At 35.3% G+C, this 13,248-nt stretch overlaps 1 protein-coding gene across 6 annotated transcripts; it reads left to right on the top strand.

The window, feature by feature from the left end:
• The first annotated feature begins 2,302 nt into the window (after nt 1-2,302).
• LOC763278 (rab-like protein 3) lies at nt 2,303-11,966 on the top strand. Of its 6 annotated transcripts, XM_011683922.2 has the most exons (10): nt 2,303-2,471; nt 3,817-3,908; nt 4,407-4,524; nt 4,956-5,073; nt 5,817-5,964; nt 6,543-6,614; nt 7,742-7,789; nt 9,297-9,338; nt 11,213-11,293; nt 11,348-11,966. In XM_011683922.2, the coding sequence occupies exons 1-9, from the start codon at nt 2,420-2,422 to the stop codon at nt 11,279-11,281; spliced, it is 759 nt and encodes a 252-aa protein (XP_011682224.1). In that variant the 5' UTR covers nt 2,303-2,419; the 3' UTR covers nt 11,282-11,293; nt 11,348-11,966. The 6 variants fall into 6 exon arrangements, 5 of the variants coding, with proteins under 5 accessions (XP_011682224.1, XP_011682223.1, XP_011682226.1 ...); XM_011683921.2 differs by having other exon boundaries at nt 11,213-11,966; XM_011683924.2 differs by having other exon boundaries at nt 9,297-9,390; nt 11,213-11,966.
• Nucleotides 11,967-13,248: the final 1,282 nt, after the last annotated feature.

Raw genomic sequence — 13,248 nt, 5'->3', positions numbered from 1 at the left:
TTCTTGTATTTGATAACATCATGCCCATTCCTGTGGGTGCAAGTAAAATACATTCATATTGAGCAAAAGAATTCTTATTGACATTGGTTATTAATGGATACATTTTTCTTTCAGGAAAGTGTAATTGTGTATTTGATTCATGTTTAGCTCTTAAAAATTGCAATATCGGATGGATATTTTGTGTCAGAATCAAGTACATGTACATGTATCCGCTTACAATGGGATTTTGAATGCCACGTTGAAAGAGTTAAAAATGTCCAAGTTCTGTATATGCAAGAGGTCAGGAAGCACTAACTCTAAGCATGATGCCTGCTTTTTCTTTTCATGATAACTGACAATCCTGATGCCAAGATTTTTTGTAGCTTAGGTTTTGAAGAAACCCAAGTCTGCGATTTTAAAGATGACTTACTCTTTAGTTCATTTGTAAAGGATATAAAATTCTATAAAACTGTGTTGCATATCTTTGTTGCTGCTACTGGATGTCATATTGCAAGTATAAAACCAGAATCAGTGTTCCTGTAATTAACCTGTCTACAAAATATAATTATCTATGGTAAATATAAGAGAAAAGGATATTCTATTGTCAATGTTTACTTAAATCTGGCGTTTCCAACCACCTTGCTGTATTGTTTGCACTGTATTGGTTATTTTGTACTTACATGCTTCTGATGTTACAGATCTCGTGCTCAAATTAGCATTTCTCTGGCATTCAAATAATGTACCATGAAACATAAAACAGGGTACAGAGGTTAGATTGGAACGAAATTTGAAAAGTATCTTTGATATTTTTCCCCAAAGAAATGATGCAGATGATGTTCTGTTTTTGTTTTTGTTTTCAAGTTTTTTTCAATATTTTTATTCATATTGAATGAAATATATGAATAGGGTCTGTAAATGAATAATGTGAAAAATACTATTCCAATTTTGTTCCTTGTTATCCCTGTGTTTCCTATTTATTATGGGGCCCAGGGTGTGGATGCTTTGCAATGTTTAATTGGTTCTGAATTCTGACCAGATGAGAAATTAGGATCCCTTCAAGCGAAAGGACTATGCCTTGCAGATTTGAGAACAATATTACATGTATAAAGTCAACATGTGAGTGATTCTATCAGTTCTAGGTGGAATACATGTCTCTTTTATATTTTATATATACATCTTTATTGTCTTCATTTTTTGCAGTATATAACCAAATCATTGTAATATTCATGTGGGAAGAAAATGATAGCAATAGTGTAATCTACTTTGTTCAAACTGTGATATTCAAATGTTGTTAAGCAAACGACTATTGTCTGTATGAAATTGAAAGATATAGAATTGTATGTACAGTGGAAGAATACATAAAAAGTGAGAGAGCTGTACAAATTATACATGAATTCTACTTGATTTTTACATGTCTACCATTGTGAAAAACATTTAATCTTTATAGTCAACTCTCTGTTGTTCAAAATAATAAATGTCTTGGCCATAGGAGGGCCAGATATGTACAACATGCTCATTTCTGTCGTTCACTTTTCATTACTTGCTCTTGTAACAATTGCTCCAGGCTTTGCCATCAGACATAGCATCATATAAGGTTGGATCTTCCATTGGATTTTATGTTGGGGTTGGGTAGTAAATTAACCATGGAATAATCGGTGATTGAGCTGAGCATGTGTCATACGACCTGTTATAATGGATTTTTTTAATAATTATTATTATTGAAAAGCATAAGAAAATTAATAGGGCATGTTCGATTTTTCAAATTCAAATAGGAAGAGTAATGTCTAGGAGAAAGCATCCTGATTAAAAACCTGACAAATTTCAAAATAAAGCAAAATATAACGCACACAAAATTCTGTGATATCACTAGCTGGTATGAAATGTATAACCCCCCCCCCCCCCCCCCCCCTCCCCTCGAGCTGGAATGTTCAGACGATCAGAGTTGTCATGTGTCAATTTTGAACTAGTCAACATTAGTTATAAGATGGCAGCAGGGGAAGGGGGAGCAACTGAAAAAAGATACCTCAAATAATGGGCGGGTTGGCTTGATTTGTGTGTGATATAACGTTTCATTCTAGTTGAGAATATTTACAACTTTCACTTTTGTTTTCTTTCTTTTTCTTCTTTTTTCTTTTACTATTTGTAAATTCGACCATTCATAAATCTCTAGTTTTTTTTCTTCCTTCTTCCTTTTCCTTCTTCCTTTTCCTTCTTCCTTTTCCTTTTTTTTAATACTAGCACCCCCCCTCCCCCCCCCCCCCTCCCACCCACCCCCCGAAAACCCCTCACCGATATGGCACTGGCTGCGCTTGTCATACACGTAAACATTGGCCTTTTCTACAGTTCATCGAACTATTGCACTAGAACACGAATCCGTCGTCTTTACTCGTCGCAGTGTTTGCAGAAACATTTCTTGAAACGTCAAGTTATTACAGTCACGATGTCGTCAATTGACATCGAAAAGGTTAAGATCCTTGTTGTGGGGGACTCTGGTAAGTTATGATAGAATTAAAGGTAAATTTAGGCATGTTTGTGGTGTTTACGCGTCTCTTCAATCTTGTGAACAGTCCCGTGCGTTGAGTTGGATGTGTGTGGTGAAAATTTTGAATCTGTACCCAAATTAGTCATGTGAATGAAATAATGCCATGGAAACGTTTTTTTCAAATTACAATCGACCTCTCACAAGTCGACGGCGCATGTGTCAAATAACCTCATAAGTCGATGATAAATAAATATCCCAATTTTTCTTCAATTTTCATAGATTTAAGAATCTGTTGAATGATTGCCCCATTTTAAAAATATTATTTTTATTATGAAACAAAACTTCAATAAAAACTAAAGTAATGAGGATCTGAGACGTTACGGTTGATAACTTCACACAGGCACGCAACCCACCATCGGTATGTACTTGTATTGTGCAGCGGTTTGCCATGAAACCTGTGAAAAAGTGTATACTGATATCAACGTTTATCCGAAAAATACTCCAAAAATAACAAGAAAATTGACACGAAACGTAATAAACTTAACAACTTTTAACTCATGACCTTTATTTGGACATTTAGTGAATATTTACTTCATTTTGGGTATGTTTTAGTAGGGTATCTCCACGCCAGAGTTATGGGTCTAATTTGGGATACGTTTCTGTACAAGCGCCCAAACTTGGACTCTGATTATCACAACAAACTGCCAAAATATTTCAATTTTAAAGCTAATGGAAGAAATGAATTAATGAAACTTATAAGAACACTGACTAAATCCAGCAAGAAGCACTTCATACTTGCAAAAATGCAAATGCTTGCTTGTGTGTATGTTGGGAACGAGTCGAGTGAACGAGGCATGCCCAAATATCTTGTCAATAACATTTTTAATAGGGAGATAGAAGAATGGGATTTCATGTACTAAAACACTTAGAAGTAAAGTCCATCTGTACTTCCGGGTACGAGCACTACCTTGTTGGTGACTAGCGAACTTATGTCATGATTATGGCAGTTGCAAAAATAATTGGGTGAGAGGGGCCATCAATTTTTATGTATTTCTACCACCTACACACAATTCCATTTTGATCTCTCCATTAAAAAGTAAAAATAAAACAAAAGATGACCAACCTAGGCCTATAGATTTCGGATTTTTATTCTTTGTTTTACACTGCTCTCGGAGTTATAATAGTATCAATAATAATAATTGTATTTATATAGCGCCTTTTCCAGATGATACAAGGCATTGTCCCTTAGTCAATCAACAAATTAAGTAGAATTGAGAGGTATGTTTTAAGATGTTTGTGGAGCGATCATTCATATTTCATTTTGAATTTGTTAATTTTGTCTTTTTTGGTTGCAGGTGTAGGCAAATCATCTCTAGTTCATCTGATATGTCATGGACAACCCATTTTGAATACCTCATATACTATAGGTGCATCGCTAGATGTAAAGGTATGTGAAACATTCCAGAATACCATGTATAATGTTGATGCATCCTTGTATGGAAAAACATGCTTTACAATACATGGAGCAAGCGTTTGAGGTTCTGTTCATGAAATTGCAAGAGAATCCTAAATGTTTAGGAAATTTATACTTCTACTTTTATGAACCTTGTAATGTTTTGTATGTTATCATCTTGCCTGGAAATAAAATAAATAAATAAAATAAAGACTAAAGAGTAAAGAGACTCTACAAGATCTGTAATTTGGGATTACCGATCAACAATTTATTGTAATATTAACAAGAACACATGCGTTTCTACATGTAGCTCAAATGCTCCCATTTGTTCACTGTGACTGAATTCTCTTCTTTACCTCTTGACTGGTTGATATGTATCTTTCTTTTATTTGACAAATGATTACCGGACTCTTCTGATTGGATAATGTTCCAGTTTTTATTAAGTGATTGGTACAAGAACTGTTGTGATTGGTTAACGTTTCTCATTGCCAGATCCATGAATACAAGGAAGGTACACCTGCTCAGAAGACATGCTTTGTAGAATTCTGGGACATCGGTGGGTCTGTTAACCATGCTAACAGCAGGCATATATTCTACACAGCACTAAACGGTGAGCTTACAAACCCTATACAAACCTCACAAGCTCCATAGCTCAGTACAACCAATTATACAAAGTGATAAAGTCTGAATTTATGTGATCTTTTATCGTTCACTGGGGCATCAAATTGAGGTATTTGTAATTTCATGCCTAGCTTTTTCATGTGTGATAAATTGTGATTTCATTCAGAATAACTTTTGTAGTACTACAGTGCAACAAATGTATACATTCCAGTTATTTGGAAATTACTTCAAGTAAAATAGGTTGTCCATCTACCCAGGTAGGGTGCAATAGCCACTTTACAGTAATCTGTTTGGAGCATTCTATGTGAAAATGTGGCATACACATTAGAAAGATTCATGAAACAACTTTACACTTATATTAAAAGCACTACTTTTAGAAAAGATCTTTTCTGAGATATTAAATTTTCTGTTTTGTTGCAGGTATCATTCTGGTCCATGATCTAACCAATCGGAAATCACACGCAAACCTTGGCAAGTGGCTGAGTGAGATCCTACAGAGAGAACAAAATAATGGGTCTGAGAGACATAGGACAAGTGTGTAAGTTACACAGGTTTTTTTTATAACTTCTTTACCTTTCAAACAGGAAGAGACCTCTTTTTTATAGTAATTATAATTTAGTTCAAATTGTAATATTAGTTATAAAGGTGGGGTTCTTGTATAGTTCTCATTCTCTACAATTATTAATCTGGCTTTACCATGGCTGCCAGTTTGGCACTCTAGCATTTCAAGGAATTAACTCCTGTCAGGTAGTAAAGGTACTCTTTTAGACTTTTACCTCACCTGGGTCAAGGGATTCAAAATCCATACCCTATGGTTCACAGTCCTGTGACTTATCCACTAGACCGTACCTCTACGATTGTGGACAAATATATACTCTTCAAAGCATGCAAGATACATTTTGAAGGTGAGAGAAAAGTGTGAAGAAAAAAATTCAGCTTAGAAAGCATGCTAGCTTTTCACAGAAGAATAATCTTTGATACAGGGTTGGAATCCCTGTCCGGTAAATGTGCTCCTAGGTGAGAGATTTTACCTTCAGTTGTCTGTCTGTCTTGAGTCAGTTGTAGTAATGGGGACCTGGTAGAAAAATTCTGGTAAAACTTTTAATGCCTCTTATCAGCTCGGATAAGCTGGGTAATATTCATAAAGTGCCTCTGAATAGGTTTCCTAGATCTATACAAAAATAAGTACGGTATGCAAAAATAAGTGTACAAAAGATTTATCAGATTTGAGACAAAATTCCACTTTTCTCTTTCTTTTCTCATTTCTTCGCTAAATGTTAGGAGTGAGTATGATCCTGAACAGTTTGCAGGCCACCATACACCCATACTGGTCGTAGGAGTGAAGAAAGATCAGTTAGATACACAAAGACAAAACAAATTACAATCATCTTCAATAGCAGAAGAATGTGGAGCTGATGAAATCAATTTAGTAAGTAGCAATTTGCTTGTTTGTTTGGGTTTTCTGATGATATTCTAGTAATATTCATTTAGAGCAAATATTTCTTTCTTAAACTGATACTGAAGGCATATCTACCAGGAAAAGAAATGCGAATTTCAAAGGTTCAGTATTCACTGTTAATTATTATTTCCATATTTACGTATTGAATTGTGAGAGAAATAAATTAGTCTGATTTCTAGTTTCTGTTTACATGCAAATCAATAAAGGTTGAAAGAGATTCATGAATTTTGAAAATATTGAAAGCGGTGTCTTGTATAGTTTTCTTTACATGGAAGGCTCGTTCAGAGACATAATGAAGCAAAACCACAGGTTTTTGTTGGTGTTTTTAAATGACGTAATGTGTATTATGCTTCACATTTCAGAATCTTATTAAACAGAGCTCAGTCAATTTTCCTCTGTTTTGCGCAGTTGCCATTAATTTTATGCTTTTTAAAAGCACAGTAGCTTATTTGCAGCGATTTACCAAGCTATATCTGTGTCTTAAAGAGGGCATTCCTTAAAATCTTATGTAATTATTTCCCTTTCTTTCAATTTTTCATACATTTTAGAACTGTACAGATGCCAAGCACTTAGCACCAGGGACAACAAATGCTGTCAAATTTAGTCGTTTCTTTGATAAGGTAAAGGAGGGGTGTCAATGATGGTGTTCTGTAAATGAATGCGATCCTCAACAAAAGTAAATAAATGGTTTCTTTTTTTAAAACTTTCTTCCAGCACAGCACATTACCCCCTTTTCTTGTACTGTTACTCTAATTCTTTCTCTTACATGTATTTGCATCCTCTATTGCCTTTCTATCTGTCTCTTTCTCTTTCTCTTTCTCTCTCTCTCTCTCTCTCTCTCTCTCTCTCTCTCTTTCTTTCATGTGTGTGTCTGTTGCTGTCCATCTGTCTATCTCACAAACACATACCGAGTACATATTTTCTTTTTTCTCTCTTGTCTTTCAATGATGGCCCCTTTCCAGCTTTTGTTTGATTTGTATTCATATATTTCTCACTTCTAATGTCAAACATTGCATGCTAAATTCAGGAATAATTATTTTGACAATCTACTCATCTAAAATATTTATGTTTTTCAAAACATTTAAAGCTCATCTTCAGTACATTATACATTGCATGCATATCAGCTCTAACCCTCTGACTCTATTCACATTAAAATAATAATTTGATGGCTATCACATTGCTGGAAATTAAAAAGATGTTCAAGAGCACTTGACCCTCTAACTTAACAAGTTTGATAGGGGCCAATCACCCAAAACATCTTGCTTTGAATTGTGGGGTTCCATATATATATATATATATATATATATATATATATATATATATAAAAAATTTGTAAGAGGTATTGCAAATTTCAATAAAATCAAAAGTGAAAGTGATGTTTAAGTACATGTTGTTTAGTCTTCATACACATAGATGCACACTTGCACACTTCGAAATTAATACTGAGTTAATGAATTTATTACCGTCTTGGCTTTGAAATGATTGTTTACTACCTGTAATAGATGTATGAATGTCCCATGGAGGGGGAGGGGGGGGGGGGTTCATGTCGTCTTATAATTTCTTCGGTGGTGATATGTCCTCTTATGATTTCCAGATTCTTTTATATTTGATTAGTCACACCTTCTCTCCTTTCTTTACATCTCGTGAGTACAATTTGTTGTTACTTTTCTCCAACTGACTCGGTACTTGTCATGTATTTTATCATTTTCTGGTAATACTAACATGAACTCCCTCTATTGTCCTAAAGGTAATATCTCGTCGTTGCGGCCATAGTGCCAAGGACGGTCCCAGAAAGGTGTGTAGCAAGGTCAAAGTTCAAATATTCAATTTGTTTGTTTTCATAGCAGTTACCGTTCACCATCTTTGTGTGTTTTTTATATTACCCCTGTTGACTTGTTCAGAAATTAATCCCTTTTGAGCACCGTAATTCATTTTCTAAAAATAAAAAATTACTCCTTGTAAAAGCATGTATTGGAAGTTGATGAAGTGGACTTAGAAGGAAAAAAACATGAACGAGGCATGGTAGCATTTAATGTAGGATTGGAATATTGTAAAATACTTTTGTTTTATGACGATATATATAAGTAAGCATTATGTTTGTATTAAAGTTGAGCTAATCAGTTTGTTTGAAAGACATTCCAAATGAATACATGAATTGTTTGAAAGCATGTACTTGAACGAGACCAAGGCTGAGAATGTAGCATTTGAATATGTTGATATAAGTAGTTATGAATATATACATGGCTTGTTACAGTATTTACAACTGTTTGGTAGCTAGTCGTATGTTTTGATGAAGATGTTCATGTGTTTTGATGAAGATGTTCATGTGTTACATGCTTGAAAATTGTTGTTTTTCATAGATATGATTTGTTATGAATATAAGGGAAATCTAGAATTTCTTTGGTTTTCATCACAATCCTTATTGTAGTACCCATATCAAGTAAATTCAGGTTTTCATATTCATTCATATTTCATTCATTTTCCTTTTCTACCCTGCTTTAGCAATCATTGATATGTTCATTTCTTTAAAATGATAATCGATTAACTTCATCATAATTCATTTTGATCATCCCTTTTAACTCACTAATTTCACTCCTTCTCTCACACATTCTGATCTTGTCATACATGTATATTTCCACTGTGATATCATTTTCTACTTTTATTGAGGCAGCATTCCTCGGCTGTTTCCATGCATTTTGTTGATTTTTTCTAATTGATATTTGATTGTTTGTAGAGGATGAACACCCTATGGATGCCATCATACATGCCAAAATCACAAACTCACACATGCAACCTGTTGTGCAGTGGTAAAACATGACTTCTGACATACAGTATGCGTGCAGTGATTCCTAATGCATTTATTACAAATAAAAAAAAATACAAAAATTTACATGGATTATTCATTGTGTTTTATAATTGATATTACATTTCTGGTGTGTGGTGTTTCATCACTCATTGAAAACTTTCTACAAGATTTGAGGGTTGGTTTATCAGATGGGTAGACATTTCCCTCAATTTTCTTTTTTACCCCCTCATAATGCATATACATTACACTGTACTTTAAATCGCATCGGGCAATTCAAATTATTTTCTACCTACATTTATGGGTATTCTTCAGCTAGTTGCCCAACAAAACCTCTTGTGATTTCAGTAAATAAATTTAAATACTACATTTTAGGTTACCAGTAATAAATTTGCTTGTGTAAAATGATTTTTTTTTTAATAAGTAACCTCACCAATCACATGAGACTGTTTAAGCCAATTTATTTTTTGTTGTTGTTGTATTTTTAATTTGTTTCTAGGTAATAGAGAGGAGATACTTCCCACGTGACAGCATGTCCCAGGTTGGTGAATATTTATTCAACTGCTGATCATAATACATGCATAGTAGGCTGTGTAAGTCAAATACATATGTTATGGTGAAAAGATGGAATAGCTCTACTCTTTCCTAACAAATACCTAACAATATTTCCAGGGTCATAAAAATTGAACTGCTGCTAATTGATGCACTGTACACCTAGTATAGTGAATACAATAGTCGCTCCTTACCCTTGACTCACATGCACTATTCCCTGGTTTGTATTTGGTGTGTAATCAACTGCTGACCATAACCCATGCCTATACAGTTAGTCACACATGCTATGTTGTATTGCCCACCCTATACTCACCTAACATATTCCCAGTTTGGTAAATATGTATCGAAGTTGAAAAAGTGCCACAGAGAAGGATAGATGATTTTCACTTCCAGGGAGTGAAAAGAGGAGTTACACAACTGTACAGCATGTGCTCAGACGGAAATTGCGTTGTGGTTATTTATATCACATACTTAGCATGTCATTTTAACAACAAACGATCTATGGAGTATCGAAGTATGACATCATATTAGCCAAGTTGTCAAGGTTGCTGGTTCCAAACAATTTTGGGCTAAACAATGGCGTGGTGATAACACCAGCTCCAAACATTGCCTGCTCCAGCCCGTTGTTTGAATGATGTCGCTGTGAACCTCATGAGAGGGATCCCTTGTTTGGAACCAGTAACCTGAACAACGAGTGAATATGACGTGCGCACTTCGATACCCTATACTGAGTGACCAGTTCTGAGCTTTTGATGTCTTCTGCCCCGGTGCCACTTGCCCGCATTTTGGTTTGCGCATAGTTTGCGCATAGACACATACTCTTGCGTGTCAATGCGGGAAGTATTTGTGGTAGCTTGCGGGAGGATGCGGGCGGATGCAGGTCGTGCGTGAAATGCGTGACAGAATTGTCAAAATGTTCAAAATTTTGACACGACAATTTTGTTTGGCAACGTTCGTGAACACTTCGTGAACTATGCGCACCCTATGCGCTGCCTAGTCGTGCCAGTGCGCGCTGATGCGTGTCCGATGGCCTAGTGGCACGCATGTTCAGGACTAGTTAACGATTAGTTTGCGCAAAATTAGCGCATTGGCTGCGCATACTTCCTGCGCAGTTTTCGCATGCCATGCGCATAGTCTACAAATGCGTGTCCTGGTGGTTACGCATTGCGTCAACTATTCGTAAAGTAGACATGACGATGCCTGCCGCTGCGTGCCACTAATTGGCACGCATTGGCACGCTACAGGGCGGGGCAGTGCGGGACCAAAATGCGGGCAAGTGTCACCGAGGCATTATGTAATGGTAATGTTTGCTTGTACATGTATTTCTGTAGATTGACTTTGTGTTGGGCCCTGAGGTTGGCTGGCTTCTCTTTCCTCTGTGACATCTGTGTATATTATGATACTGCCCTGTTAGACATTAAAAATTACTGATGTGCCAAAACTTGGTGGCAAAATATCTTAAGAGCTGAAATTATGGTTGTTAGTGGTATGCTGTGTACACAAACCCTGTTTTAAGAATGCACCTGTTACTTTTGTTCCGTTTGTGTGCTTGTTTGTATATGCTTGCTTTTATGAGCAAAGGGCTGAAATTTGCTTCCCTTTTGTTTTTTCTTCAAAATAGAGCAGTATTCAGTATACCTTATCCTTTTCAACTCGTTTTACATTTTAAGTCATTTTGGTTGTAGAGGAAATATTTTATGTGCATGCTCCAATCGCTTCACAATACTGTCATATATAGATATGTCTCTTGTACAATTTTATATTGGTTTGTTGTTTTTGTTATTGTTCGATTTCCATATTAGTGATGAAAGAAGATTATTGGAAAGGTTTTAATTGTAATGTTCTTCGTTCTCTTTCTTCCAGGCTACTTCTACTCAAGAAAGGAGACGTATTAGTACATCGCAGAATATGAAGAGCCTTCATGCAGACTAGCTGACCAATCATGTGTTAGTACATCGCAGAATATGAAGAGCCTTCATGCAGACTAGCTGACCAATCGTGCAATCATTTTGTTCGGACAGTAGCATACACTGTAGCTGTATGGAGAGACTCAAATCTGACAGTCATCTCAACAATTTATGACACGATTCATTTGACTCATTGCTGATGGAATATGGTTGGTTTCTGTATCAAGTCCTGGGGAATGACCGATTCAGTGGTCAACAGATTAGGATCGTTACACTGACAAACATTTAGCCGAGAAGTTCTGCTCCATCTGTGACTCGCACTGTACCACAGACACATTTGCACAACAATATTTCCAAGGCAACAATGTTTTCAAGGGCGGCCTACATTACGAAATACAGCATGCTGTATGTTCATATATACCTGTTGTATGTAGCATTGATTTAAATTGCAAAGAAACAAAATTATGGAAATGTGTGTGTATGTATCTGATGAGGCAATCTTTGCCAATTTTCGCTCTACGTTACTACATTTACCAATTATTTTCATATGGTATTCAAAACACCCTGAAACATACAAGGACATGTGTTGTGCAGTTGGAAATATGTTTGTTTAATTGTTTCTTCATAGCATTTCACATTCCATTGAAGATGTCAATCAAGACTTGATATTTTGGTAAGTAAAAAATGAATAATATTATTGAGATGAAAATCACGATGCGATTGCATTGTGAAAGAAACGTTGTGGAGTCGATCAGAAAAGGTTGATCATCTAGCATTTACATTGGTGTGTACTGCAAGGTTCTGGAATCATCAAAATGATAAGAACTTTGGCCCAGTCTTGGTCAAGTTACAAGCACTGTACACAGAAAGATGTTTATGGGACTACGCGATATCTATCCAGACAGGATAGATATAATAATTTACCAAATATATCAATTAGTAGGCGTTTTCCTGGCAAACTTTGTATCATCACGTATTAGTCAAAACATATTCTTTCACATGATTGGTAAGAAGAGCTTCTATTTCATTTTTTGAGAGGGGGGCGTTTCCAAAACTGGTCTTTACCTTTAAGACTTATATTAGTAACCCAGATTTCAAAATTTATGTAGCATGTACTTCAAGTAGTTCTGCCTTTCCAAACATCCATTATCTCATAAGTTGATACCGGTACTCATAAATAGCTGCATCGTGTAGGTCTCTTCTTGGTCTTCACTTTACAGAGCAATACAGATTTCTATTATTTGAGTTGATTTGGAGTAAAGACGTAGGTTCCTTTTGAAATGTACATGGATGTTTAGAGAATGTTTTGGGGTGGTTTGTTACATTGGACACAGGGAGGGGGGGGGGGCTCATTATGCCTGCTGACATGTAATTTATCTATGTACAGTGTAGCATTGATTCTTGCTTGCTCTTTAAATCTCATCATTGACAATTTTCTTACTTTTCTTACCTATAAAAAGTGAATTGCTGAATTTGACACACAACCACAAAATGTTAGCTCGCCTTACCTTTACTGTATTGTTTAAGATTACATTATTTTTGAATTAATTTAATTCACCAGGCAAGGCTAAATCTGATTTTAAGTAAAGAGCAAAGAAATTTCACTCACTTGTGCTGTTAAAATACAAAATTTGTGATACAAGATTTTCTTTTCCTTTTGAATTGTTGCATAAATGTACATACATATTGATAGATTCTAAAACAACGAACAAGATTGTATTTATTGAAATATCTTTTTATTAAACAAGTCATGATTTCATGGCAATTAATATGTTCAAATTTGTATATGCTGTACATTATTTGTTTTCCACATTTCATGAAATATTCTGCAATTACATAGCTTGAATAATGAACAGGGGTCTTTTTAAAGATGATAAGATATTAAACGGGCCTTTTTGAAAATTCCTCATTTTTGGACAAAAATGATGGGTTAACCCCTTGCCATTTTCGTCAAAAAGAGGCATTTTCCATGTTTCATGAAATTTATCTGCA

This window comes from Strongylocentrotus purpuratus, unplaced genomic scaffold (genome assembly GCF_000002235.5).
Source record: "Strongylocentrotus purpuratus isolate Spur 01 unplaced genomic scaffold, Spur_5.0 spur5_contig_854, whole genome shotgun sequence".
Lineage (NCBI taxonomy): Eukaryota > Metazoa > Echinodermata > Echinoidea > Camarodonta > Strongylocentrotidae > Strongylocentrotus > Strongylocentrotus purpuratus.
Note: the sequence above shows the minus strand (reverse complement) of the source record. Positions and strands in the feature narration are given on the sequence as shown.

Coding starts and splice junctions, on each gene's coding strand:
- LOC763278 (XM_011683922.2), top strand. CDS start 2,420: ATGTCGTCAATTGACATCGAAAAGGTTAAGATCCTTGTTGTGGGGGAC. Junction 5,965..6,542: donor GAGCTGATGAAATCAATTTA/GTAAGTAGCAAT, acceptor CATACATTTTAG/AACTGTACAGATGCCAAGCA. Junction 6,615..7,741: donor TTAGTCGTTTCTTTGATAAG/GTAAAGGAGGGG, acceptor ATTGTCCTAAAG/GTAATATCTCGTCGTTGCGG.